At 39.4% G+C, this 26,216-nt stretch overlaps 2 protein-coding genes across 7 annotated transcripts; one reads left to right on the forward strand and one right to left on the reverse strand.

Annotated features, from left to right (window-relative positions):
• Window positions 1-63: 63 nt before the first annotated feature.
• LOC105284717 (1-acylglycerol-3-phosphate O-acyltransferase Pnpla3) lies at window positions 64-16,650 on the reverse strand. Of its 5 annotated transcripts, none has more exons than XM_026972395.1 (13): window positions 16,039-16,650; window positions 6,931-7,043; window positions 6,712-6,831; window positions 6,164-6,352; window positions 5,950-6,033; window positions 5,645-5,821; window positions 5,010-5,185; window positions 4,498-4,602; window positions 3,611-3,768; window positions 3,427-3,514; window positions 3,227-3,317; window positions 2,819-3,017; window positions 64-2,700 (listed from the first exon to the last, which is right to left on the reverse strand). In XM_026972395.1, exons 1-13 carry the CDS (start codon window positions 16,196-16,198, stop codon window positions 2,480-2,482), a joined length of 1,881 nt encoding a protein of 626 aa, XP_026828196.1. In that variant the 5' UTR covers window positions 16,199-16,650; the 3' UTR covers window positions 64-2,479. The 5 variants fall into 5 exon arrangements, with proteins under 5 accessions (XP_026828196.1, XP_011346755.1, XP_011346756.1 ...); XM_011348453.3 differs by having other exon boundaries at window positions 64-2,709; window positions 16,039-16,649; XM_011348454.3 differs by having other exon boundaries at window positions 3,227-3,320; window positions 16,039-16,649.
• An 815-nt stretch (window positions 16,651-17,465) lies between these two features.
• On the forward strand, window positions 17,466-26,154 carry LOC105284724 (palmitoyltransferase Hip14). 2 transcript variants are annotated; one of them, XM_011348465.3, is made up of 10 exons: window positions 17,466-17,898; window positions 19,424-19,562; window positions 19,632-19,831; window positions 19,966-20,175; window positions 20,256-20,550; window positions 20,640-20,840; window positions 21,200-21,361; window positions 21,460-21,616; window positions 21,818-22,062; window positions 22,148-26,154. In XM_011348465.3, the coding sequence occupies exons 2-10, from the start codon at window positions 19,425-19,427 to the stop codon at window positions 22,382-22,384; spliced, it is 1,845 nt and encodes a 614-aa protein (XP_011346767.1). In that variant the 5' UTR covers window positions 17,466-17,898; window position 19,424; the 3' UTR covers window positions 22,385-26,154. The 2 variants fall into 2 exon arrangements, with proteins under 2 accessions (XP_011346767.1, XP_011346768.1); XM_011348466.3 differs by having other exon boundaries at window positions 17,467-17,898; window positions 20,271-20,550; window positions 22,148-26,153.
• Window positions 26,155-26,216: the final 62 nt, after the last annotated feature.

The following is a 26,216-nucleotide window of genomic DNA, read 5'->3' on the forward strand; positions in this document are numbered from 1 at the left end:
GCAACAATTTTTTTCATTTATGAGCACTTTATTTCGGTCAATGATGTTACAATAAAACAACAATTCAATGTATTAAAATTTATTCCGTTATTCACATTCCAAAAGTCGGCCTTATAAAGTATACTCTAGCTATGGTTAACATCGATCTATATTTGTACGTTTTGACATGTGCGCTTGTAGTACAATATACTTGTACTACTAATCATGAAAAGGTACATGTTAAATATATAATACCGCAAAACACATTTCTTGGTAATTTTCGATATTGTACAAGAAACGCAAATTGTGAAGGGACATATTCGCGCGCGACTAAGTTCGTGAAACTTGTAAAAAGATATGCTCGTCTCTTTTAATCTAATTCTACAATCATCGTAGATTATTGCTGGATAATTCGTGCGGATATATAGATATCCAGAACCTCGCGAAATAAGCATAAATGGCAATTCGAAAAATACCAAAAAATAGATATTTATATGCTAATACTAATCAAAAATTATAATTACAAATCTGTTATCTTCGCAACATAAGCGTTTCTGAGCTTCCTTTACAAACCGTACAAAATATTGATTTAAATAACGTGCTTTGTAAATACCAACGTGTATCTTCAACTCTAATATCTCTCTATAAATTTTAAAACTCGAAACACGAGTCATAATTATTTGATTTATTCGTTGGTATCCGTTCTATTTATACTAGTTAAATTTACTATCATATCGATATAAGCGTAACACAACCGTCACAAATATCCCAAAATTGCATCATGGTTTTCTAAAAAAGATTTGTCAGGAGGCCGGTAGTGTCTCTTACAATATAGGAAGACTGTTTCATAATCGAATCAAATTTATCCTGCGGACCGCAATCTTTCCCGAGATATTGAAACAGTTGAGAGCTGCATCGTTTAAACTTATACAGGGAATAAAACAAGCATATCTGCATACTTATTTTCTTCGGAATTATTTTATGTATCAAAAAGAATGCTGTCTCACGAGGCTTGTTCAAATACAATTAACATACTTTAAAATGTACTAAAATACTTCAAAAAGTAAAATGTACTAAAAATACTTGGAAAGTAAAAATTACTTTACGCACGAATATTCGTATTTGTAATATTCGTATGTAGACAACGTAAGAGCATTAAACAAATTGATACGTTTTACAATAATTATTGATTTTGTTTACTCTCTGTATTACGCTTTGTGTAAAATTATCCCAAGAAGCATGCAACAGCATACTTGTTTCTTGCACATGTCTGTATTCCTGTATAAAGTGGAATGCGTGTAAAAGCGTCCCAAAAATAATCACAAAACGCTCTTATAATTTAAAATGTACATATAAAAGCTTATAGATAAAGGCATCGCGCTAAGAGCTAAGTTGGTCATGATTAACAATTATTAAATTATGGTTCCTTAACAAGTAATGTATAAAAAAAATCTCTACAATCTTTTAACATTCAGACCCAGCCATGTGTGATCACAAAGAGGTTTCCCTCTACGACCTATTATAAATAATCAACATCTCTACTCGCAACTTCCGCTTTGCAATTATCATTTCCGAACGATACTGGTAATCATCATCAAATAGTAATTGCAAAGTGTACTATCTAGTAAAGTATAGCAAAGTATACTTTACAGTTGCTCGACAATTGATTATATCAACGATCATTAAAATAATTAAGAAAAATAAATCATTATTGTAACAAAGATACGGAACTTGTCTTACGATATCTTCCTATTAGAAACATCTCTGAACGGTATATTCTAAATTATCTTCACAACCTAGGTCCGGCACGTTTCAACTGATTCAGACAATAGTGAATTTACAGTAACGAGGAGGAATATTATCGCGTCACTGGATACGCAGAAAATTACTGCCAAATCTCAGGAGTAGATTGTAGCGGTCGCAAGTGATTCTATAAAACTTAACATTTTCATACGTGTACATTTTCTGAAGAAACGTGCACGAACGAGTATTAAAAGTAACGAATAACTTGTTGTTGAACACATGTTACACAATTGAGACTAATCCGCTTGGAAAAACTCGCTCGTAAACTGAAAACGCGTCTCCGAGTGCAAGTTTCTTAGGTATCTCTTAGGTTCAACGCTCCCGAAAATTCAGCAGTATCTTAATGTATTCTTGTAAGCAGACAATACCACCGGATATTCCTTCAACTGACGATTTAAAGCCGGCTTTTCCCCGATCACAGTTAACCACCATTTAATCCTCGACATTATGTAATCTTCGGCATTTGATGATTCTTGAGGAAAAACTGATTTTAAAATTTTGCGCCGAGAAACGTGCAGTTTAAGAAATACCGCGGTGGGACACCGCGTGCTCTTAGATCACAAATGTGTCAGTCTCCTTGTGTGAGATCTGTAAAGCTCACGGAGAAGCGCTTATCGCTAACGTTACGTAACAGATACATTTGAAACAAAAATTTGTACAATTTTAATATTCAGAACCCAACGCTCGCGATTATAGACTACTGGTGTTGTTGTTCCTGCGACGGACTCGTGGATGGTTGATCTACTTCCGGTCGACTGTCTGGTGACTTGGGTGCTTCTACTTGTTCCGCATCCTTCTCCACTTCCCACTCGCTCTCTGGATCGGAAAATATGTTCGCGCTGTCCAATACATCATCTCCCAATGATGCGTCCGATAAATTGTCCATACTCTGTTGATTCCCGTCGGTATAAAGAGACTCTGTAACCACTGCAATCATGTTACGGTTTCCATGTTACGTTCCATGTATTGAAAATTCAGCTGTTATCAGTCTCTTCAGTAAATTTCCCTTCTTTGCGAGAATCGCTCTTCTACTCACCATCGTTGAATGTGTGCTGGGATAACCAGGTAGGCTCATCCCACTCGTCGAACTGAAGGTTTTTGTTGGTGTTGACTTCGTCAGCCGAGAGCATAGTATGTGATTCCGAATCAGTTACATCAAAGATCTCCGTCACTTGCACCTTGTTGTTGTCATCCATATAGTAGTATGCTATCACTGCCTCTTGCTCCGCAGTAGTCTAAAATGAGATTTACGTTCTCGTAAAAAAAAAAGATTTAGTGGAGAAAAAAGATTTAGTGTCTCTCGGAAAAGATACCCTCACCAATATTCTCCCTAAACTTCTTACCTCGATACTATGTATTTCTTACTTATAATACATTTACTTTACACTCTTACCCTCATTCAACCTCCACCACTTGTAATTCTATTAGTTATGGTGTTACTTACCTGAAGAATACTTTCGAAAGTGTCGTCTGCCGACGTGAGCTCGCTCATATTTATTACACGACTCGATCTTCTGGAGTCGGTCCACGATTGTCTGCTGTAAATAACGTATACGTATATATAACGTATATATATAACAGACGAAATAATGGCGAATTCCATTTGTCAAAAAAAGCAAAAGTAACATAATCTCCGTTAATTACCGATCGTTGTATTGAAGAGTCAGATTCAGATTCTTCTGCTTCTTGTATACAGCGTCTGCTTCCTCGATATCTTGCACGTCGTGTATTTCTGCAAGAGTTTTTGAATAAGAGAGAATTCATGAATTACGAAATACCGATAAAATTTTTAAATTAAAAAGAAGTTTGATGCACAAAGTGTACTCACTCGAACCATATTCCATGAAGTTGAGTTGGCACTTGATAGTTTGAGGTAACGGCTGTGTGTAAACACTGATCTTTGGGAACAGTAGGCACAACTGTTCTAATATAAATCTCGTTAATTCGATTAAGTTATTTCGTAGTTTCGGAATACTCAAGACGAATCTGAAATGAAAATTTTTACTTTTCACATTCACATTCACAATTTTCACTCTCTCTGTTACGTGAGCGTAAATTCTCCGTAAGCGTTGTACGTCAAAAATGAGATTATCACAACATTTTTGCAATAATCCATTTTCTATTATATGGAGTTGTATGTACGAAAATTCATAGCGTTAATTTTTTAATGAAAAGATGACAAGTTTTCTCTCTCTTGAAAGATGGAATTATGAAGCAACCACAAAGATAGCAAATGTCAGTAGAACGACGCATATGTAGCTGAATAAATATTTATGCATATATATGTATATATAATATATAGTTTTGTTTTTATATATACACACACACACTAATAATTTTGTCTTAGAATTTCACTAAAATAACACTACGAACTTTTGTTACAACCCAATTTATAATATCTTAAAAGCGATCACGCAAATTCTGTGTGCAAATGTATATTTTCGCTCATGCATTCTTCTTGATTTTCATCTATAAATTAGTTTCTGCAATTACGCATCTTTGCGTGTCGCAAAGTGTCGTCTTACGATAACTGTAAAAAATCGTGTTCTTGATAAAGATCTTTCGGCAATCTTTCGACCCACGAAAATGCATGTACAACAGAAAATAGTCAAATTCCAAATAGAAAAAGTGGACTCTAATCATTCCACTTGATGAGTGTTAATTAGCGTACCGCAAAATAGAGAAAGCATTATGGGCTGGTAGATTAATGCTTACCGCAAGGATGTTAAATGCTTAGTGCAAGCCTGCTGCGGGGTACGCAGAACATTTCCGACTACTTTGTATTCCAAGGAGCGTGTTTCTATCTTGTTACCAATCAAACTATCAATGATATGCGTGGCGTTAAATTTAACAGAATATTACGAACAATAATTATGATGATTCGTGAGGTAGCACCTTATAATTGCCTCAATTTTGTTACATGTATCGACACTGTCATTCATGCAGCGCAAGGTAATGAAACGTAAGCACGATGCATATCTCATCTTCTTCTGCATATTAATAAATAATGTCAATTATTTGTTAATATGCCAAAGCATATAGAAAAATGGTAGATAACGCTTCCAAGTAATCCTTACGATTAAGCGATAAGTGTGATGTAATATTAATTAACGCATGCGTTTCAAGACAGAGTCAATCACTCGTAAGCGTATGTACACATGCATATATATATATATATATATATATATATATGTCACGCACATGCATATATTTTTAAAATTACGTACCTTGTGATAGTGGCATACATTACGTCCACCGGTAACGTGCATGGCAAGCTCAACAACGATAACAACTTGAGACTACGATGCTTGAACACCCAGTTAATAAGTCCCTTATTAGCGGAGTCAATGGCATCTTGGAATATCGTCACAACAGTCTCGGGTAAGTTAGCAACTAGAGCTTCCTGAGAAAAAAAGGAAATAATATGATAAGAATTGTATAGATAAAATAAAATATTGAGACTAGAATAAAAGTTGTTATTTTTCAAGCTTGAGCTTGAACTTTTATTCTAGCTTAGCATTACAGCATACACAAATCCAAATCCTTTTTATCAAAATTTGTAGTTTTCCAAAAAGAAAAATAGTCATGAATCAAAATCAAATTAATTGTCTACTAATAAAAAAAGGTTTTAAAAATAAGAAATTGGTGCATTAAGAGTTTGGACGCCTCCTAAAATGCAGTAATCCAGTATGTAAAAGGCAGATAAATTGATTTATTGCTATTCTATAAGCACCGATTGTTGGGCGGATTGCCATAGATCTTTATAGACTATTTGTAAAATCTACTACGGTACTTAGGATTTTTATGGAAATAACATAGAAAGATATTAATGTTAAATGTATCATCACATCATAAGTCTCACCTCCCTGTGTTGCTTGCATTCCACGCACTCCGGGTCATATTCCATACTCTCGTCGATCGTTTCTTGGACCACAAATGTCGATTGTACCGAAAGGCATCTCGTGCAGTTCAGCATATTATTACGATGCAAAAATCTCAACGTATCGTCGAATCCTTGCTTGCACAGGTTCGAGAGGACCTGCAATAATTCAGGAGAATAAACATTATGATCCGTTCGTGGCGCTCGCATGACGATAAGAGCACAGGATAATACGTATCAAAAATCTGAATCGTAATCGTAATATTTCAAATTTCCGAAAATCGTACCTCTGTTTTTGGTGGGAAGAGTATCCTCGTGAACCTATATATATTTTGCTTGGACAGCTCGATACTGGTATTGGCGATATTGACCTACACCAAGATAAATACAAATGAGCGATAATTGAAATCGTGTATACACGCTCGTTAATTTAATTGCGCGTTTCGTCTTTGATGCAGACTGAATTTATTGACATCAGCGCTGACATGGCGATGTACTTACGTGAAAAAGTTGAAACGAGACATCCCGCGGGCAGATATCGTTTTCTCCGCAAAATGGGCTAACGGTGATAGTGTTTTCATCGAGTGTAGGAAGATTATCGCTGAAACCACCGTCCATGTATCTGACGCCATGGAATCGTGGTGGCAGCAGACCAGAGAAGAATGGCACGAACGTAGTACAGAGCAGAGCCTGTGTGAAAATAGAGAGAAATTATATTATAATTACAAGAATCCTTCATTGAACAACTTCGATGAGCTTTTTTTCAATGAAGAAAAAAGAAAATTGCGCGAATAAAGTAAAAACGAATTTTTTAAATCTTTGCTAGTACCATTTCTTCGAATTTTAGTTTTGAGATTTGCGGATTTATTGCGCGATATTTGAATAACAAATGTGATTATATGCGAGTTCAGGCCTCTTTCGCAATCCGATATATCAATCTTTTGTTTACAATAATTAATGCGTACAATAATTATGCACGCATAGAGTGTAATGAGACGACTTGCAAATGGCACAATAAATAATAATGGTATTCCATTTAATTTGCTTACCTGTATCAAGTCTTCCTTCGAATTAAATTGAGAGACTATTACGTTTTTTCCGTCATATACGCGGGTCAGGGAAATATGGAGTCTTCCATTCACTAGTAAGTGGGCATCTTCTGGCAGAAACTAGAATAGAAAAATATTAAGATATAAAGATATTGAACAAAGAAATGTCAGCTTTTCTTGCAGCAGAAATGGACAAACACATGAAGAACTAAGACTCACCTTGCGCAAACTTTCCACCAGTATGTCTTGTATATTGAACGATGGGCTGAACGGGCCGAGTACATGCTGCCGCGCCTCGCGTGCCACACGCAGAACATTGCTCGTGATCTCTCCTGAAAGGAGAAAAAAGAAAATGATTCGTTTAATTGGTGCTGAACTGACAAGAACAGAATTAGTGATAATAGGCGCGACAGAAAAATCAGATTTGTAAGCGCATGGCTTGCTCCGATTTCTGATATAGGACGATAATATGTTTTTAGAACGATAACATGTTTACGAAAATTATAAGTCAAATTCTTGCCTAACAGTCGCGCTACTAGCAACAAGAGCTGCTCGCGCAATGAGCCGGTTAGCGAAACGGAGATTAATTTTGACAGAGTAAACGAAATGACATAGTTGTGACGCACGCGATAATTTCGGAGCAAATCAGGCTCCTTGTGATAAATCTGAGAATCAGATAGAATATTGGAGGCTATTTTTTATTTTGGACAATTATTACTAATAAAATCAGTGCTTTCTGTTATAATAGTTATGAACTATATCTATGGTATTAATTTTATTTCGTTACGGCAGCCTCACAGTTCCATTTATAGATTCCAGTATTAAATGATTCAATAAATTGACCGATCCTCGAAGTTGCGAATGTCATGAAGAATTTACGAAAATTTAGGAATTTAATCTAATTATGTAATACAAAGTATATTCGCACAATAACGAGCATAGCATTGTTAAAAAATCTGGGCAGCTATAGAATGGCAACCCAGTCTGTAAAAGAGCGTTAGGCACATTTGTAAATATTTTACAATATTTTAGAGTACTGAATTGAAGATTGTCATTTTACAGGCGTTTCCTGTTTTACTAAAATTTTCATCATATTTTCAAAGCCTGGATTTTAGCTCCTTGAAAATCTTATGAGTTTCTATTATTTGTTATCTCGAAAATTGAGCAATACGAGTCAATATTGAGTTAGGCGCAGCTTTACTTTTACATAGCAACTAGTAAAACAATCAGCATCATGATCTATCAGCATCAATCCTGCTATTTTTCAGATATACAATATTGTATGTAAATTTGCAACCAGAGAAACTGCAGTAAATCCGACATATTAATATATTTCTTAAAACTTATTTACTGTATCTCAGCATAATGTCTATATCGAAGATAATAATATTTAATATCATAGACAATGATGGTGATTATTTGATTAATGAGCAATCTGAATGCAATAATGTAAAATTTGACGTAAAAAGCGAACAAAAGTTTTTGACTGATCCAATCTTGCATCTTATTTCCATGTGTGAATCTAATTGCTGTAATCTGTGTTGTATCTTCGGATACAAAAAATTCATAAAATTCATTCGTCCTTATAAATATAAAACGCACATTTCTAAACAAAGCACCCGAAATCTTACAAAAACGAGTTTTATGGAACTCGTAGAGAACGGATCACTATCTCAAATATAATATCCCTAAACTATTTCGCCGTCAAGATCTAACTTTCGGGTAACTGTTATCTCAATTAGACAACCATTCAGAAACCAGTTATAAGAAGGAAACAGCAAATCGCGCTATTATCCGGAAATTGTTTATCATGCAACGTCAATAGCGCACTTTATCAATATACAAATCGATAAGGAAACACGTGTGCCTGTTTAAATATGCATATATTCAGCATAAAAAACGCTGATATGGCCATTTTCCTTCCTATCTCTCTGACATTTGCTCCGCGCAAACTTAGAAACGGTACGACATCAATTACGCACGAACAGAAAGAACGATAGGACAACGATAGGAAATGAGAGATATCGTTATTGCGCGTATAAGTCTTCCGATCGATCGCGTGACATTTCTTACAACGTAACGTTTCGTAATCTTTGTGATCTCCTTGGAGATTGCTCTTATGCGACCTTCCCAAAGAACTCTCCGATTGCGATGACGTCCGAATGACGTCCGCTGTGCGACCCAAATAAGTCTCTAATTTTGCATAATTCTCGAGTTTTTTTATATTAATGCTAAATGGGTTATATAATTAACGTACAACTAAGGAAACGACTAAAACGATATACTCGAATATCTCGCGGCGGTAATAAAAAATAAATAAATAAAACGGTGCAAAAGCAATAATGACGCAAATTGCTGCGGAATGCAACAGAAAAAAATGACGAATATAAAAAAAGAAAAAGATCTGCTCAACATTCAGACATGCCGTTTTAAACGCTCTATCCTCTCTATTTGATTATTCTATCCCTTATTTAATTACTCCACATATTCATTATAACGAAACGATGTACCGAACAATTTCTTGGCAGAAATTATTGCCACTCATGTAGATGGACCTCGCGAATTTTTCCAAATTCCTCCAACAATTCGCGTGTCCGCTGCTGCGCCACGAACTCGTCGATAAGCACGTGTGCCTTTGTGTGTAATATTTACGTTCAACAATTGCGCGGCATTGATACGTTCCCTTCCGAGACGCAAAAGAAAGAAAGAAAAACGAGGAATTGCGCGGCCCCGAAATGATAGCGAAGACGAACGAGTCGATAATTTTGGATTTCTTAATTCGTAAAGATAGAAAAAGAAAGAAAGAGAAAAAGATCGCCAGGAAATAGCATAAATTACGAGTTTCGCCGGAGGGTCCACGAGGAGTAAGAACGGGAGGATAGAAAAATAATCGGAGGTCATCAAGATGATGTGCAAACGAGCTACGACTCAGGAACCCGTGGCGATGGCATACGTCAGCACGTATCACATCAGCGAGGCGGTTTAGTAGATAGAAACAGCATCGCTTTGTTCGCCGTATCAGGAGGTTGGCCGCAGATACTGATACGAAGGAAGCTGACATCACATGCCGGAACGAGAGATCTGCGTTCTACGCCGCGCGATTGTTAGGCGGAGCAAGACGAGCGACGAAACGTATATTTATATTAACATTTCGCCACGCCAAAGAAAGAACTTGCATGCTGGAGCTTGCTGATAGAAGCGAGATTGTCGGGGAAGGATAACGGTACCCAAATGATACACAAAGCCATGTGCGTGCGGAAAGGATAAGAACAGTAGGAGAAAAGGACACAGCAGAAGATGAATGTTAAAAAAATGTTAATAGATGTTGCCGAAAGCAAAGAAGGCGTGGTACCGAAAGAAAGTCCTGAAGCAAGATGGACTAAACTCTATGAGAATTGTTCAAGGATTGTTAAATAATTGGGCTGTTGAAGAGCTGTTGGCGGTCATGCAAGATATTGAGATTGATGTGAGACAATTAATGCATCGGAAAACTTGGAAAACAAATGTCGCTGCAAGAAAGTATGACGATCAATCGTCACAGATTTCTTCAGAGATTGACGTCACATTATACATATTGAGAAGAATTAATAATTAATAAGTTGTAGGAATAATTAATAATTAATATTTAATAATTAATAATTAATAAGTTGTAGGATACAATCGTGGGAAGATCGTGGGAGTTCATCGTCCATTGAAAAGTATAACTAATGCATCGGATAACTTGAAAAACTTGACAAAGAAATGCCGCTGCAAGAAAGCATGATCAATGGTCGCAGAGACGAGACGATTTCTTCAGAGACTAATGTCACGTTGTGCATTGATAGGAATTAATAAGTTGTAGAACGCAATGAAGATCGTGAGAGCCGATCGTGCATTGAAGCCAATGCACTTAATCTATCAGCACATCCAACGAAGGAGGCAGACCGTTATCTCATCTCGAGGAGAGTTATTTCATGATATTTCCAAGTAGATTCACGAATTGAGATTCATCGAATTGCTCCTGGAACTTTGGATCATTTTTGGACGGAAAATTTGGCACGACAGAGTTATATTTTTGATCGTGAATGATAAAAAATTATCAGAAAAGGAGAACAACCGAGCAGTCTGCAACTGCTGGACACACGATCAAAGTATAAACAGATAAATGATGAAGTAATTTGATCGTTCGACGATGCCGAACAATTTTAAAATTAACTATTCACACGGTCAGCCGGGATACCGTTAATCGCCAGCGAACATTATCATTGATAAACATGCAGAGATACGGAAGAAACGCGAATGCAGGTGCAGGCACTTCGTCATCGCATGAGGGTAATCACACTTGCATGTCACAATCGCGTGCCGGATCGATCGCGAAGATATTGGCTTTTAGACTTTAGACATTAGTCCTGCGATAAGTAGGACCGAACAAATGATTGTCATGTCAGTGATTGATACGTGTGCATCATCATCGATATAAAAAAAAATAAAAATAAAAAAAGAAACCCGAGGAGGCATTACTAATCACTACGTCATACTATGCGACAGGGCAATCCGAAGCACAGGAAAGGATGATTAGTTCCGCGTACTGGGGTCCGGTCCGCTTGTCAGGTCCGTTGCGGATCAATTAGTTTCATCGTTTTTACAGTTATGATAACAGGGAAGTTTGTCGCAAGTGAATCGTCTCTCAGCCTTATATATGCAAATCTAACGGATCGTCGATGCGAGACACGCTGATTTCACGATACATCTGAATGATATCTGCAAAGTAATGCATGGAGAAAGACGGGATACATATTGGATTAAGCGGAAAGTTCATGCCGATAGCAAATCAAACGCAAACTTTGCATTAAAAATTAACACAAAAATTTTGCGTTACCGGAAGGTCCGTGTGGATTTTCTTCGTAAAATTTCGAACGCAAAACTTTGTATTAATTCTGAATGCTGAATTCTGAATGCAGAGTTTTGCGTTTGAATTGTGCCAATGCAATCGACATTGACTTTTCGGTCAGTCCGACAGATTTGCTAAAACAGAAAGATTTCTATTTGTATCAACAAATGCATTAGCTAAGTCAGAGAATTTATAGAATTTGTGTTAACAATTTTATATTCCAGTTTATGCATTATCCTTTTTCTACTTTAGCGGATCTGCTTGCTCTTTATTTCTTTCGCAATTAATACGGGACTGATACCGTACTAATCTAAGCAACGATCGCTCACTTTGCCTGTGAAAATCACTCGTTTCGCTCAATGAAGTATCTTCCGTTTTTTCCACGACTTTCCAGCATTGACCGACTTTGCTTCCGCGTCAATTGACAACAGAGATATGCAATGTATCTCAGAAACGATTGTCGACATTTTGCATCGCACATTTTCGCAATTAAAAAAACAGATCGAAGCACGTTTTTGTTCCCTTGTTCTTGTTTCCTTTTGTGTGTGTGTGCGTGCGCGCGCACCGATAATTTATTCGTTTTTTTAAAGTATTCCTCAAGGATTTCGCAACCGAGGACAAATACCTAGTTGTAACCGACGTAATGGTTTTTTTCTTTTTTTTCGTCTACTCTTATCAGCCAGCGAACTGTTACAGATACATCAGATCAAGAATAATCAGATCGATCAGATCAGCGAATCATTTCGACAACATCGGAATGCCGTTATCGCGACGCGATAAACATACTCGATGGCAAACAAATTTTTTGGACTAAATGTCACTGAAGTGGCATCGGCTCGAATAAATCGCGTGTTGTGCTGGAATTTCCGTGAGTATCTTGCATCGTGCATCGTTAACATCGACCGTGATTGACACTTCGGATCGTTATATTGGCTTCCAATCTCGTGATCCTAATCTCTGATAAAGCATTAGCAAATGTCTGTACCGATTCCTCTCGGCAACAAAGAAAAAGTGTTCTCGTAATATCAGCTTGATCGGTGTGCGTCACCATTGCGGACGGGGAATCGGTACGTTATTTTCAGCGTGATGTCGTAACGCGATGCAAAGCCAAAATTAAGAGGAGATCAGAACCGCATCAACTATTCCTCGTGACAAACCAGTTGCAGTTGTAACCTAGTTCCACTGACACGGATGCACGTATCTAGGCGAGAGAGCCGGCGAGAGATAGCGTTCAATTCAACCCTTTTGTCAGTAGATCCACCGATCCACTCGCGTTTCGCGATCATTTATGATTTTGATCCAAGCTCAGCGATGCAAAACCATGTTTATCATAAACACTGACTAATTCGATGTACAAGTCGCTTTTATTATATTATGCATGTATTATTGTTGTTAACATTAAAAGATCATAGAATTTTATTAAATTTGGTATTCGTGTTAATAATATATATTAATAATAAATATATATATTATATATAATATATATATAATAATTAATATATACTCTTGTTAACAGTCGCATCGTAACTGAATTACGGGGAGCGCATGCGTGTCTCCGAAAAATTGCTTAAGCTATTGAATTCTTTTTTGTAGAGCCTCATCATACTTCATGTGGTGAACACAAACTGCTCAACTGTTTGTAATAAAATTATAGAAATCTAAATTCTCTTTCTCTCTCTCTTTCTCTCTCTCTCTGCCTGTGATGTTGTTTATGCATCACGCGATACACGTGACTGAAATCTACGCGCAAACAATATTTACAGAAGATCAAGTGACGTCAAAACAACTCGAATTATTTTTCAAGTACGCCAATCGATCAAGCCTGATATAATCGGATTGGTCATCATGGATGTAAAGAATGCGTGTTGTTACTTCTGACTTCCTGTTCTCGTGTCACGCTTTAAAATTAATTGAAACTGTTTTGAAGATACTGTCAGAAAAATAATCTCGAGCGGTGTTATCTTGTACATTTAGCGTTCTAATATTTATGCAAGCATATTAATCATCCCTCTTTCATCAGAGCCACATGCAGTCTCTTCCAAGGATCGCAATAATGAATGTTATTGTTTGTCGTGCCTAAGCAATACAAATGAACGGCCGCACTCATTGCAGTAATTGTCCCGTTTGAGTAGACTTTCAACAACTTTTTGCACGTAACGACAACAGTCGAGTGCAATCGGCGGCTTTAATGAATCACAATGATTGAATGCAAAGCGAGGGAGCGAGATAATGTTTTTTCACGTATGTGCCAAAGTCTGCTGTTTGTTTTTACATGATTTCCCCATCATCCCGTGATCTTTCAATGTAATAATAATTGAGCCATGATGGGACTACGCTTGTTTCGTACATATAACTACCAGCTGGTTTCTGTTATTAGAGCTTACGCAAGACGCCGAAGTGCAGCGATGCTTGACCTCGTCATCGCGATCGCAATCCATCGAAAGTGATTCATAAGCTCGGTGCATTGTATTATACAAAGTGCGCATCAGGCGCTCTTATGCAACACGCCACTTCTGAATTAATTTCAACAAAGAGGGCGCACGACATTCCGAGAACTCGCAAGAATTGCAATATTCGTAACGAGAGATCGTGTAAACGTACAAAATACAGAGACCGAACGGATTCAAGATGCAAATTTTATCTCAATTAAATTTAACAAATCAAATTTCGGGAATCAGCAACTTGTCAAATGGGAGCTTAAAGTTAGGTAACATCGACGCGTTTACGTTGCATCCGCTGATTCTGGCGTGCAGAATGTTGCTGACAAGAGCGTAGCCACGCGCGTGTTTATTCCGCTTCTTGTGATAAAATGAAGGAAAATATATATATAGGGGAGGGGAGGGAAGTACATCTGACTTCGCGGGAAGCAAAACAGTCGCGTGATAAATAATCTTCGCGTGCCGCCTACGGTCCGGCACGATTAATTGCTTAGAGGCACGACCTATTTTAACGAGATCAGCATGGAACGATGAAGTTTACTCGCGCATTCCTCGAATTGTTTCAGGGTCCGAAAGCGTGTCAGAGATAAGTTCTCCGCATCATCGATGCAACGTGCCTTTAGAGGCGGCGGTCGCGGATTATCGCGCTGTGTAATTATAATCGCAATCGGATATTTACAAGCGTACGCATCGATCGACGATAAGACACATTAATATATACGTACATCTCGCACTATTGTCGCAACGATAGATAAGGTACACAAAGGCACGTTCCACATTTTGATAAAGTCTTGATTAATTCTTTATTGCCTAATATCGATACGAATCGATATAGTTTTTCTTGTCGCACGTGAATTAAATTAAATCGAAGTTCGTCCACGAAATTAACGAGAGACTACGAGAGCGGCTAAAACTGCGGCCAAAGAAGCCAGCTGACGATCCACGCATTTGCATCTTTACCGCCACGCAATTAACTTTCTTATGTAGCTAGCGTATACTTAATAATTTAAGATTTGACGAGAATTAACATGTAACGCGTGACGGCGCGCGACAGAAACGAGAAAGGGCAGGACATTACAAATTTACGCGTCGCGCGCTAATTAGTCCGCGCTCGGTCTCGTTATCGCGGCATTTTATTGCCGCAATAAATTATTGATGGATAATAAATCCGTCCGTTTCTCCGAGGGCTGCCTCCCTCATTGCGGAACAATGTGCGATTTCACTTTCGCCCCAGCACGCGCGTATTATTTAGCTGTTAATTACCAAATTGTGCGACATTAATTGTATCTGAGCGTGCGATGAATTTGACGTAACATTGCGCTTTCAGATTCTATGAATGATTCCACATACATGTCCTAACATGTTCGTTCTATGATCGGACTTTGAGAAAGTGCGAGCCCTAACGATAAACCCTCCTATCCTATGGTCAACTTTCTTTTTTTTTCCCTTAAAAGAATTTTAAATACTATAGTATTAAATTTTCATTTTTTATTTATATTAGATTTATATTATTTATATTAGAAATTATATTAGATAGATTTTAGAGACACGTGGATTCACCAAAGGACAGAGGTCTTCAGCAAGCAGAGATAATGATCTTAACATTCATCAGCGATTACCATATTATCATTACCATAGAATACGATAAAGGTCAACAAATGTTGACATCTGCAGCATTATTAAGAATACTCTACTCTCATACGTTTCACTTCATTCTTACGAAGAAGATAAGAATTAATGAACAATAGACGAGATATGATAAAGTAAATCTTAGAACATGTTATTGTTGAACATTATGCAAACAGTACTTAATGACCGTTAAAAAAATAACGATAAAACGGAGATGCGCATCACAGCGGATAAATAAACTGAATCGAACGAAATCAATACGTAACGCAGCCGAATTTCAGGATTGTTCTAGATTTTTCGGAAAAACGAAATGTAAACACGTAAAGACGTACATTTGACGTAATCAATCAAGAAGGAAAAGAGAAAAAGGATGGCAGAGTGTTAACTTACCCAAAGGCAAATCGCACAGCATGCTGCACGCTGCAATAGCTCCCGCAGACGCGCCGCTTATTTTGTTTAACAGTAATTGCGGCGCATACTTCTTGATGCACACCGCAACACCGACATGGTAAATGCCCAGGAAACCACAACCGGAGAACGAGAGATTCATCTTCACGACAATGTCCGTGCTCTTGGGCTACTTTAAATATTATTTGCTCGATGTCCACTCGTTTTTTTCTTCCCGTTCGCGTAGAACTTGCGACTTGCGAGTTCCCGGAAGAGGTTACATGGACCTTCGATGTGGACGTTAAAAAATGGACTTTAGATGTGAGCAAAGCGCGTGAAACAAAGCCCGAAAACGGGCCGGGTAGCGATCCGGCACGGCCGCCGGAAGTTTGGTACCTTTCTGGTACTTTCTGACAGTCTTAAAGTGTCTTCGATTCTGCGTTCGGGATATTTCGTGGCCCTTTCGCTGTCACTTTCCGTGCTGAACTTAACCTCACTTGACACTTGACTACTGGATTCCGAAACGCTGAGCACCCCACGACGATTGGACCGCTGGACGTCTACTGGCGCGCTCCGCTTCTGCTTCTAGCATGTTCTGACAGGACGCGAGTTCTGACAGCGCTCAACAGTTGTCGCTCCCCAACTACGAAGTATGCTAGAGGTGGGGATCGAGAACCAAAGGGGAAGGAACGGAAGCGAGAGTGCGATGAAATTTATGTATGTATATGTGTGCCAAACGCAATTAACGTAATTAATTAAGATACTTTGCCAGATCAGTATATTCGGTAAACGCTATTACGCTCACGTGCAATAACATTATTTCTCGTCTGTTTCTCTGAATTTCCTTTAGCCTTGAAACTTATATATACGATACGATTTGTTTTATATTAAATATATCATGCGAATAATCTAGATTCTAGGTATAGTTAATATCGATCTGTATTTGTACATTTTGATATGTGCACTTGTACTACAATATACTTGTACTAAATCGTGAAAAGATACATGTTAAATATATATAATACCGCAAAACACATTTATATAGTATCGCAAAATACATTTTTTGGTAATTTTCGATATTGTACATACAAGAAACGCAAATTTTGAAGGACACATTTCTGCGAAACTTATTTCGTGAAACTTGTAAAAAGATGTACTTGTAAAAGACTTGTGCTCTTTTAATCTAATTCTACAATGATCGTGGATTATTGCTGGATAATTCGTGAATATATAGATATATCGAAAACCTCGCGAAGTAAGCATAAATGACAATTCGAAAAATACATATTTATATGCTAAATACTTATCTAAAGATATAAAGGCATCGCGAGTTATATTAGATATACTTTATAGTTATAGTAGTCAACAACAGATGTCGCGCTTTCTCGCTCGGTGTTCGGTGCACGGAATACATAGACCAGTTACCGAGCGAGTGGCGTCGCGTTTGGTCGATATCGGAGTTCGCGTAATGCGTGAGACGCGGCGGAGAAACGACACGGGGGACGATGTCGGAGCGGGCGCGCATCATCGCAGCAGTCTGAAGTGAGCTGCTCGTTGTCGCTCGTGACATTATCGCGACGTGAACGTCGTCAGCGTCAACGGATCGAGACGCATTATCCGTCGCGAGTTTCAGAACGGTTCAGTGCGACGAAGGAAAGTCACGAGGGTGTCGTGTGAAAGGTCAACCCCGGCGGCACGTTTATCGCGTGTGCGTGTGCGTGATATGCCGGCGCGCCCCACCCCCCCTGTGGCACGCTAGCAGTCGTTCTTTGGAATTAACCCCCTCGAGGTTTTCGGACACGCCGTCGTCATCCGTTGCAATGTCCACTACGTATTGACAGCGCACGAACGGCCATCAGCAAGGTGAGCAGTGAGTTGTCCTCTTCTGTACGCGTGTGTACGTGTGAAGCGCGATTTATTTTTGTGCGCGCTTCGGAGATCGATCAGTGCGGATAGTCGAGAGCGCTCTTCGGTGTCTCTTTTCCTCGCGACGAGGTGAAGCACACCGCGAGCAATTTCGAGGATGAGTCGCGTGCTGAGATTGCTGTCTGAGGGAGGGATGGAGTATCTTACACTTTGAAACTCTTCTGAATCTGTCACGTCACTGTAGGAAAAAAGAAACAAAAAATTAGTGTTGTTTTTCACTTATTGACTTTGTCATGTACGATTACTCACGTGCGATTAATCTGCGTTTTCTGTTAAATCTTCATTTTCAAGTGCGATTACTAGTAGATTCATAGTTGAGGAGAAGTCACGTCACCTAATCTTGCATTTGCATTCTCACGTGCATGTGTGTGCAGAATTTATTATCTGGCACCTTGAAGTAGGAAGAAAGAAGTCGATCTACAAGAAATAAACTTGCAGACTTAATAGGAGTCCAGTAAAGTCACTTATGTAACGTATTTTATAACGTGTTCCTGGTTGATCTGTATTATGCACCAAGCAGTGAGTCGCAGGATTGATATCACTGAACCTGCTATTTCAACTTGCCTACTTGATATACGATGCAGCCGCACAATGTATTCACAAGAACAAGCTTGCTTGGAATATAATAAGCATTAATTAAAAACACTAAGGGAGTCCAACGGATTTCCTGTTTATTAAAAAAACGGAGCATAAATTATCATTGACTCACGTTTATTAATACATATTTTGATTGATTTCATGCATATGAGTCCTTGTATCTAAATGATTCCAATGTGCAACGCAATACTAATGTTTTATGGCAACAGGATCTCTCTCTCTCTCTCTCTCTCTCTCTCTCCCCTCCTTCCGTGTTTGAAACCTAAGAGTCACAACACACAGCTCCTGACAGAAGGTCCAGCTTGCTACTTGCATTCTCCTTTTCTTACTCTCTGAAATGCACAACGCATATTGTACACGTAAAAGATACCCAGAAAAGTACATGGCTGAAACGAAGCGACTTGATCGGCAACCGCTCCCTTGGTGTTCGTCGGCTACAGAATTTACATCTGGAAAGCGTGACGGAATCATTGTATCCTTGACGACACGTGATTTAGCGCAATTTACGCACGCCGTCGCGTACGTTTGCCGCTGACTCGAATGCGAAATCGCGCTCTTACATGCTGGGAGTAATACGTATTCGAGTACATGTACAGGTACGCGTTACAGGAGAACAGAAACTCGGCATATGAGCCAGAGACATCGATCGTTCGATTCGAGAGATCGTCGTATCACAGAGAATCAAGAAATCCAATAATCACGTACCATGTTCCTTTTCTTCCTGTTATTAAGTTATACTTTAGATAAGATAGAAGCTCTCTAGAGTGTTTCAAAGGAAAAGATTTTCAATTTCCCTAGATGAAGACAGGGATATGTAAGTTCATCTATGATGAACTTACTTGATTAACAATCAATTGATTTGCAGGATGTATGCGCTGCAGATGCAAACCGCCTGCCAAGGCGAGGGTACAGGAGAGCCCGATGATCCCAGCAGTCTTCACCAGGAACCAGTACGACCTGCCACGCAGGACTGCAGTTCCTTCGACATCGTCAGAGCCACGCAGGTAATATGGAAAGCCAAAGAAGGTGGCTAACTTTAGATTGTGAAACTGAGTGGAACGTTGCATTCGCAGTATGGAGCGTTGGATCGTGTGACGGAATTGGTAGAGGCTGGCGGCGACGTGAACCAGCCGGATTCGGAGACTGTGACACTGTTGCATTGGGCCGCGATAAACAATCGCAAGGATATCGTCAAGTATCTCATCGGTAAGGGAGCTGTGGTCGATGCCATTGGCGGTGAACTGGCTTCCACGCCACTGCATTGGGCTACACGGTCAGTACTTCAACGAGTATCCTCAATATCATTTGATAAACAAAATTAGTACAGCAAAATTAAATTAATAGAATTTCGGATATGAAAGTAAACTCTTGATTTTTAAAAAGAATAAATTTATACTATGCCTCCAGGCAGGGCCACCTCTCCACAGTTGTGGTGTTGATGAGAGCGGGTGCCGATCCAACCGTGAGGGACTCGGAGGGCTTCTCATGCATACACCTGGCAGCGCAGTTTGGCCATACGGCCATCGTGGCTTATCTGGTAGCGAAAGGCGTCAATCCGAACATGCCGGACAGGAGCGCGATGACGCCGCTCATGTGGAGCGCCTACAAAGTCAATAGGTACATAGAGCGCTGTGATGGCACTGTAACCTTCGGTGCGGTTCTCCTGATGGGACAGCATTATGTTGATTACATTAAAGTCTTTCTTTTTACAGTCTAGATCCAACGCGACTGTTGTTGACTCTAGGTGCGTCGCACTCTCTCACCGACAACCTGCACGGTAACTCGGCCCTGCACTGGGCCATCATAGCGAAGAACAACGTCGCCATATCGACCCTCGTGCAGCACGGAGCGTCGCTGGACCTGCCGAATTTCCAGAATGAGACACCGATGACGCTGCTGGGTCCGCACATCGGAGCTGCATGGCTCGGTCATAAAATCAGTCACGAGATTAAGGAGAAGCAAGGTCGCACAAGAACATGGTGCAGAGATAAGGTGGGGATGATGTCGACATTTTTCGACTACTCCGCAAATATCTTTTTTCCCTCTAGCGCAGAGTATTTAGTATATACTTTCTGTTGCAGAGAATCCGTTGGTACTGCATGGTCACTACGCCGTTTATAGCGTTCTATGTGATTGGTATGGTCCTGCAGAGTGGATGGGATTATCTAATAAAACTAGGTGCCTTCATCACCCTTTACATAGCTGTGTACCTAATGAACCATTTCGTGTTCGACGAACGGCTGTTCCACATCTTGCCGATGTCGATTTATCTGGCGACCAAGGTGGGTTCGACGCATTTCGCATAGTCGAGAACATTCGTGTACGATGAGTTTCTGATAAGCCACCAGGCACGATAAAGTAACATCGTCGATAAGACGATAAGGCTTGGAAGAGCATTTCACAAAGGCGCAGAATAATATGTCAATATGGATCATCAAGCGAAATTGTCAGCGGTATAATGAAAATGTCTATCGCTTCATTGTGCAATTAGCGTTTACGATGTTAGCCACCGCTATCGGCGAAATTGAATGAATCTTGAAAATAATTCTCGCTAGCAGACGTTGATAAAACGTTATCAAATAGATATAGCTTCGAGTAAGATAGCCGCGCGTCGAGATAACCCAGATATCGTCGATTTCAGATGTGGATATACGTCACGTGGATATTCTGGCTGGGAGTCCATGCGGCTTGGTATCTGTGGCTCTTGCTGGTTGGCGGATCGGTTCCACTCTGGATATGCTTCCTGCAGTCCTGGCGTGGCGATCCCGGCGTCATCACGGCTACTCACGAGGACAAATTAAACGTAGGCGCTCTCGTAGCTTCCACGAAATTATGCGAGATTATCCGGTCTATCGACGGAGAAGCACGCGCAGGAGACCGAACGTATGCTTTTCTTTGCAGACGATAATCGAACTGGCTGAATCCGGCGGGTTCGAGCCACAATGGTTCTGCAGTAGCTGTTTAGTCAGAAGGCCGATGAGGTCCAAGCACTGCTCCACATGCGACCGTTGTATAGCGCGATTCGATCATCACTGTCCCTGGGTCAACAATTGCATTGGTAAGAAATACCGAAGTAATTCACGAATTTAATTTCCTGTGCATCATTTCTTTGGAATTGTGACATAAGATTGTATTTTTTCCCCTCAGTTTCTTTTCATCTATTGTATTCTGCCTTATTTTATCTGTTGTAAAAATTATATAAAAATTGAAACAAGTACGTGAAATGAAATAAAATTTTAATCGTCCGTCACGATTTCAGGTGCGCATAATCACAAGTATTTCCTCGGATTCTTGGCGTCCCTGTTAGGCCTGTGCATTGTCATTCTGTCCGCAAGTGTCCAGTATTGGCAGTTCGAGTGTTGGTCAAACTTGACGAACGGTCACAGCGCGGACAACTATCTGGTCGCCGCGGCTACGTGCGACGCCTGGGTGATGTGGGTGGTTGCTAATACGTCCCTCCATTCCTTTTGGGTCGGGACGTTGTTAGCGTGTCAGTGTTATCAGGTACGGCAATCACGTGATTTCACAGTATACAAATTATCTTGGATCTTGTGATCGATGATTTGTAATTATTTTTACGCGTTCGCAGATCATGGTGCTGGGAATGACAACGAACGAACGTATGAACGCCGGCCGTTACAAATACTTCAAGCACGGCAATCCGTTCCATCGCGGTGCTCTACAGAATGCCGCCGACTTCTGCAACTTCAGCTTCTGCGGCGTGAAGGCGAAGCCCAGCTCGGACTGGTTGCACAGCTTCGATCTCAAGCAGAGCATCGAGAAGTTGCCGTTGCTCGCGCAGAAAGATAATTTCCAGTACGTTTAGAGTTTTAAGAGTCGTGAGACAGTCTTGTGTCTGCTCTGTCGCAGCCGAGAGAAGCTAATTGTACACGTACACACACACACACACACAAAACAACAACATATACACTGGACATACACACATACCATATCACCTATGCCTGATGCGCTCGTCGGGCTACCAAAGAGTTGCCGTGTATAAGTGATTTTCCAAAAATTAGTAACTTTACGCAGACGATTTCGCTCGCATACTCTCTAGAGATAGCTCTTACTATACAGTCGCTGAACAATGTCTTGACTTGTACGTCGTGAAAGACTGTTATATCTCGCGAATGTGCATATCCCACTCTTATATTCTCTACCTGAAGATATCGATGAGCGATGAAATGGCTCAGAGTGCACAAGTATTTTCCATTCACCGGTATTTTTTAACTCTTTGTTGCCCAAATTCTACGCAGATTTAATATTAAGTAAATTGAGTGAAACGAATCTAAGCATCTCTTCAGAGAAACATTGAGATATACGAATAAGTTTCTGCATTGTAAATGCGAATAATTTCGAAGTTACAATCAGGAGAAAAGAGAAGCAGAAAATTGAAAGAAACAAGAAATCGAACTATAAACTTAAAGGTTACACTGGGCAGTGAAGAGTTAACAGGATAATCTAGTTTTCTCGACCGACCGCTTCGATTATGAATCGTCCTCTCTTTTTATATTTCTAGCGTTAAGCTTTCCTTACTTAACTGTAAAATAACGATTCTTTATTCTCGCGTATTGTAAATATTAATCATTTGTCTTGAATCGCGGTCATTCATTGGCCATTCCATTGCCTGATTTCAATATTTGTGATCCGTGAATAGCAAGCAATGTCTCGCGCATCAACGTTGCTTCTCTCTTCAAGAAGTAAACGCACTTGGAACTTGAAAACGTATATATATTCAATGAGAGAATTTATGAAAGCTGATTTACACACAAACAAATTAATCTGCAAATTGTGCAATTAATTTATCATTATTACGTAACGCAATGATTGGCAATTCGTTACGCGACTCTACACACAATGTAACGTGCTCCCAATTATTGTAACACGTAAATAAAAATAAATATTATAATAATGAAAATTCTCCAAAAAGAAGAAATATGCAAATAATGCATAAATAAAAATTCGCGTAAAGTGCAAAGGTAAAATGAATAACAAAAAGATGTGGCCTATATATATATGATATATCGCTATAAATGTGTATAAATCACGCGAATTAGAGCGTATAAAAGAATCAAATGCTATGCAGCAGAGGAGTAGCCAAAAGTAAGCAACTGCATAACAGATATTTATACTGTTTGATCTATTGTTCGTATTTGTAAAAGAATTTACCTGAGTTAAGTGCCATGTTGTGCTTCTTGAAAAAATGCATTTACGTGTATCGATCCGGCGCCACAAGTTTCTGTTAAAATCGACTGCTACTTGCTATTGGTTACTGTTACAAGTGAAAAAATGTAGTATTTATCTCGTTGTAACACAAGGCTCGCAATCACAAATCGATATCGTGCGTAAATTATAATATTTATTTAAGAACTGTTATATGTAGCTTGTAACATCGATCATATCTCGCCAAAACTATTTAGATCACGAAAATGTCGCTTTTTGTATGTTAGACCGAAGGAATAAGTCTAGAGACACAACGTACGCGCAACGGAGAGAGAAATTACGTAACACCACCGTGCTAATTGCAGCCAGCACAGCGCTCCGTTTGTACTTATATTAAGCATTTGCAACTGCGATTAATCATTCTTCCAAATTGCATGTACAAATTACCGACAGAGAGAGAAAAACGTGCAAATTATCGCCTGTACATTCCAAAACTGTAACAGTAGCATTTTTATAACGCAAAATGTGGAGAATGTCGTAACGTTGCGTAAAACACCTCGCGAGATTCTTCTGCGATCTCGAATAAGTTGACCACGAGTATTACTTCTTAGATGCGCACGCGGAACCGAGGATCGTAATACCAATTTCTTCCGATCGTAACGTGAACTCTTCCGGGCCTAGAAAAGTGCTTCTACATTCAGACTTTGGGGTACTTTGCAAGTTACTTCTCTTCTAGAGAGTAATTTGACGTGACGCTTCTGGGTGACGATGCAAAGAGGACTGTCTGATAAGGCCAATTCGAAGCTTCAATTACATTGTTTCACGATCCTGGTTTCCGCGAGCGCGTGCGAAAACGAACCGATCAAAAGTTGAGTATTTTATTCGCGCAGCGCGCGCATCTGATTTGGTAACGTAGATATAAGTGTATATTTTTAGTTGGTCAGAACTGTTACGCATCTGTATTTCTTCTTAAGTACGCGTTATCGAGTATAAAATGCGAATTCTCTATCGGGGTTCAACGACTGCTCGTTCGTGCGCAAGCGTACTATACTGTACGTTTTTCATTTATTTGACGCGTCTGCGAGTAATCGTGTTGGGCTTTCATTCATTCTTATTGCCGACGCGCGTTTAGCAGATTACCGATGTGTAACTCGGAAGTTTCGTTCGCTATTTACAATAATCAGTTGAAGTACGAGTTTTTATGCCCTGATGACTCCTTGTACAGAACGACGACGGATGACGATGACACTTGTGTACAAAATGTTGAAACATACAGATAGTTTTAATACACCTGACAACGGTCACATAATTATTGCAAAGCGAGTACTCCATGTCAATGTTGTTAGCGAAGGTACGTGTATTATAAATATTATAAATAATATAGCAATGTATATATTTTATTATACATACATACATACACACAGGGTTTATGTGTGTGTACGTGTGCGTGTATATATGAATATAAAAAGAGATATATGATCATATACTGTAACGACGATAATTTGCGTCGATAATTCGCGTTGTCGAAGAGAACTGCACTTCGCTACTTCGGGCCGGCTGAATATGAATATATTGCGCATACTTTTGATTTCTCAATCTAGTCCAACTGAGATTATAATAGGGAACGACAGCACTTCTGATATATTTTGTAAACGAGACTGCGTTGTGATTATCTCCGATTTAGGAGGGAACTGTTTGTCAAAGCGAAGCTGTATTATTACTTTAGTTTGTGAGACGTTTGTGTAATGTTCGAGGTCGGACACGGTACAATCTCGTCGCTATCAGAACTGTGAGAAGAAGAAGAAGCTCTCTGCGACTTTTACACGAGAGCTTCTTTGTGACGAACGAGATGTGACGATTGATACGATGATGATTTCCCGTTTCGTATTTTCGTGACATCCCGTGAAATTGCGTCTGTCAATATTGTACCGCGTTCCGTCCGTTCTACGCGAATCGCATAAATACATATTGCATAAGTAAGCAAAACGCGACGGGCCATTTTTGCATCCGAAGGATGCAAGGCAGCGTTCGTAACGTTACGCAACGTTACGTGCACGCGCGCGCATCTCTATCGTTGTATTTTATTGAACTCCACAAGTAGGATAAACCTAGCTGTAAGATTACGAGAAACAAAAGAAAAAAAAACAAGAAAAAACAGAAACTCTGTGGACTCTCCCAAGTATAAAATAACTCACGATGCGGCGACACCACTTTTACCACCACTGTGATTTGCGCGCGGTATATAATAAAATATCGAATACGTACACACGTAATACACATTAAATGTTCGAATCGCTGTTGAATTTTTTGACGAATTATAATAACGCAATGTAACAACACGGAGAGACGATACGTCATTTAATATCGCTCTGGATCTATCGTCCTACTCTACTCTCTTAAGCTCTATTCGATGTAAATAAAAGTTTAACTTTAATCTGCATTCCACTTTGCCCGAGAATTTCGACGTGCGTATTCACAAGTATTCCGGCAAC

This window comes from Ooceraea biroi, chromosome 9 (genome assembly GCF_003672135.1).
Source record: "Ooceraea biroi isolate clonal line C1 chromosome 9, Obir_v5.4, whole genome shotgun sequence".
NCBI classification, from domain to species: domain Eukaryota; kingdom Metazoa; phylum Arthropoda; class Insecta; order Hymenoptera; family Formicidae; genus Ooceraea; species Ooceraea biroi.

What these genes read in the sequence shown, in the direction of transcription:
- LOC105284724 (XM_011348465.3), top strand. Translation starts at nt 19,425, where the DNA reads ATGTATGCGCTGCAGATGCAAACCGCCTGCCAAGGCGAGGGTACAGGA. An exon ending in AGCGCCTACAAAGTCAATAG is followed by an intron (nt 20,176 to 20,255) that starts GTACATAGAGCG and finishes ATTACATTAAAG; the next exon opens with TCTTTCTTTTTACAGTCTAG. An exon ending in GAACATGGTGCAGAGATAAG is followed by an intron (nt 20,551 to 20,639) that starts GTGGGGATGATG and finishes TTTCTGTTGCAG; the next exon opens with AGAATCCGTTGGTACTGCAT.
- LOC105284717 (XM_011348452.3), bottom strand. Translation starts at nt 16,198, where the DNA reads ATGAATCTCTCGTTCTCCGGTTGTGGTTTCCTGGGCATTTACCATGTC. An exon ending in TCTTCCCACCAAAAACAGAG is followed by an intron (nt 5,822 to 5,949) that starts GTACGATTTTCG and finishes GAATTATTGCAG; the next exon opens with GTCCTCTCGAACCTGTGCAA. An exon ending in ACTCTTCAATACAACGATCG is followed by an intron (nt 3,321 to 3,426) that starts GTAATTAACGGA and finishes CGTTATTTACAG; the next exon opens with CAGACAATCGTGGACCGACT.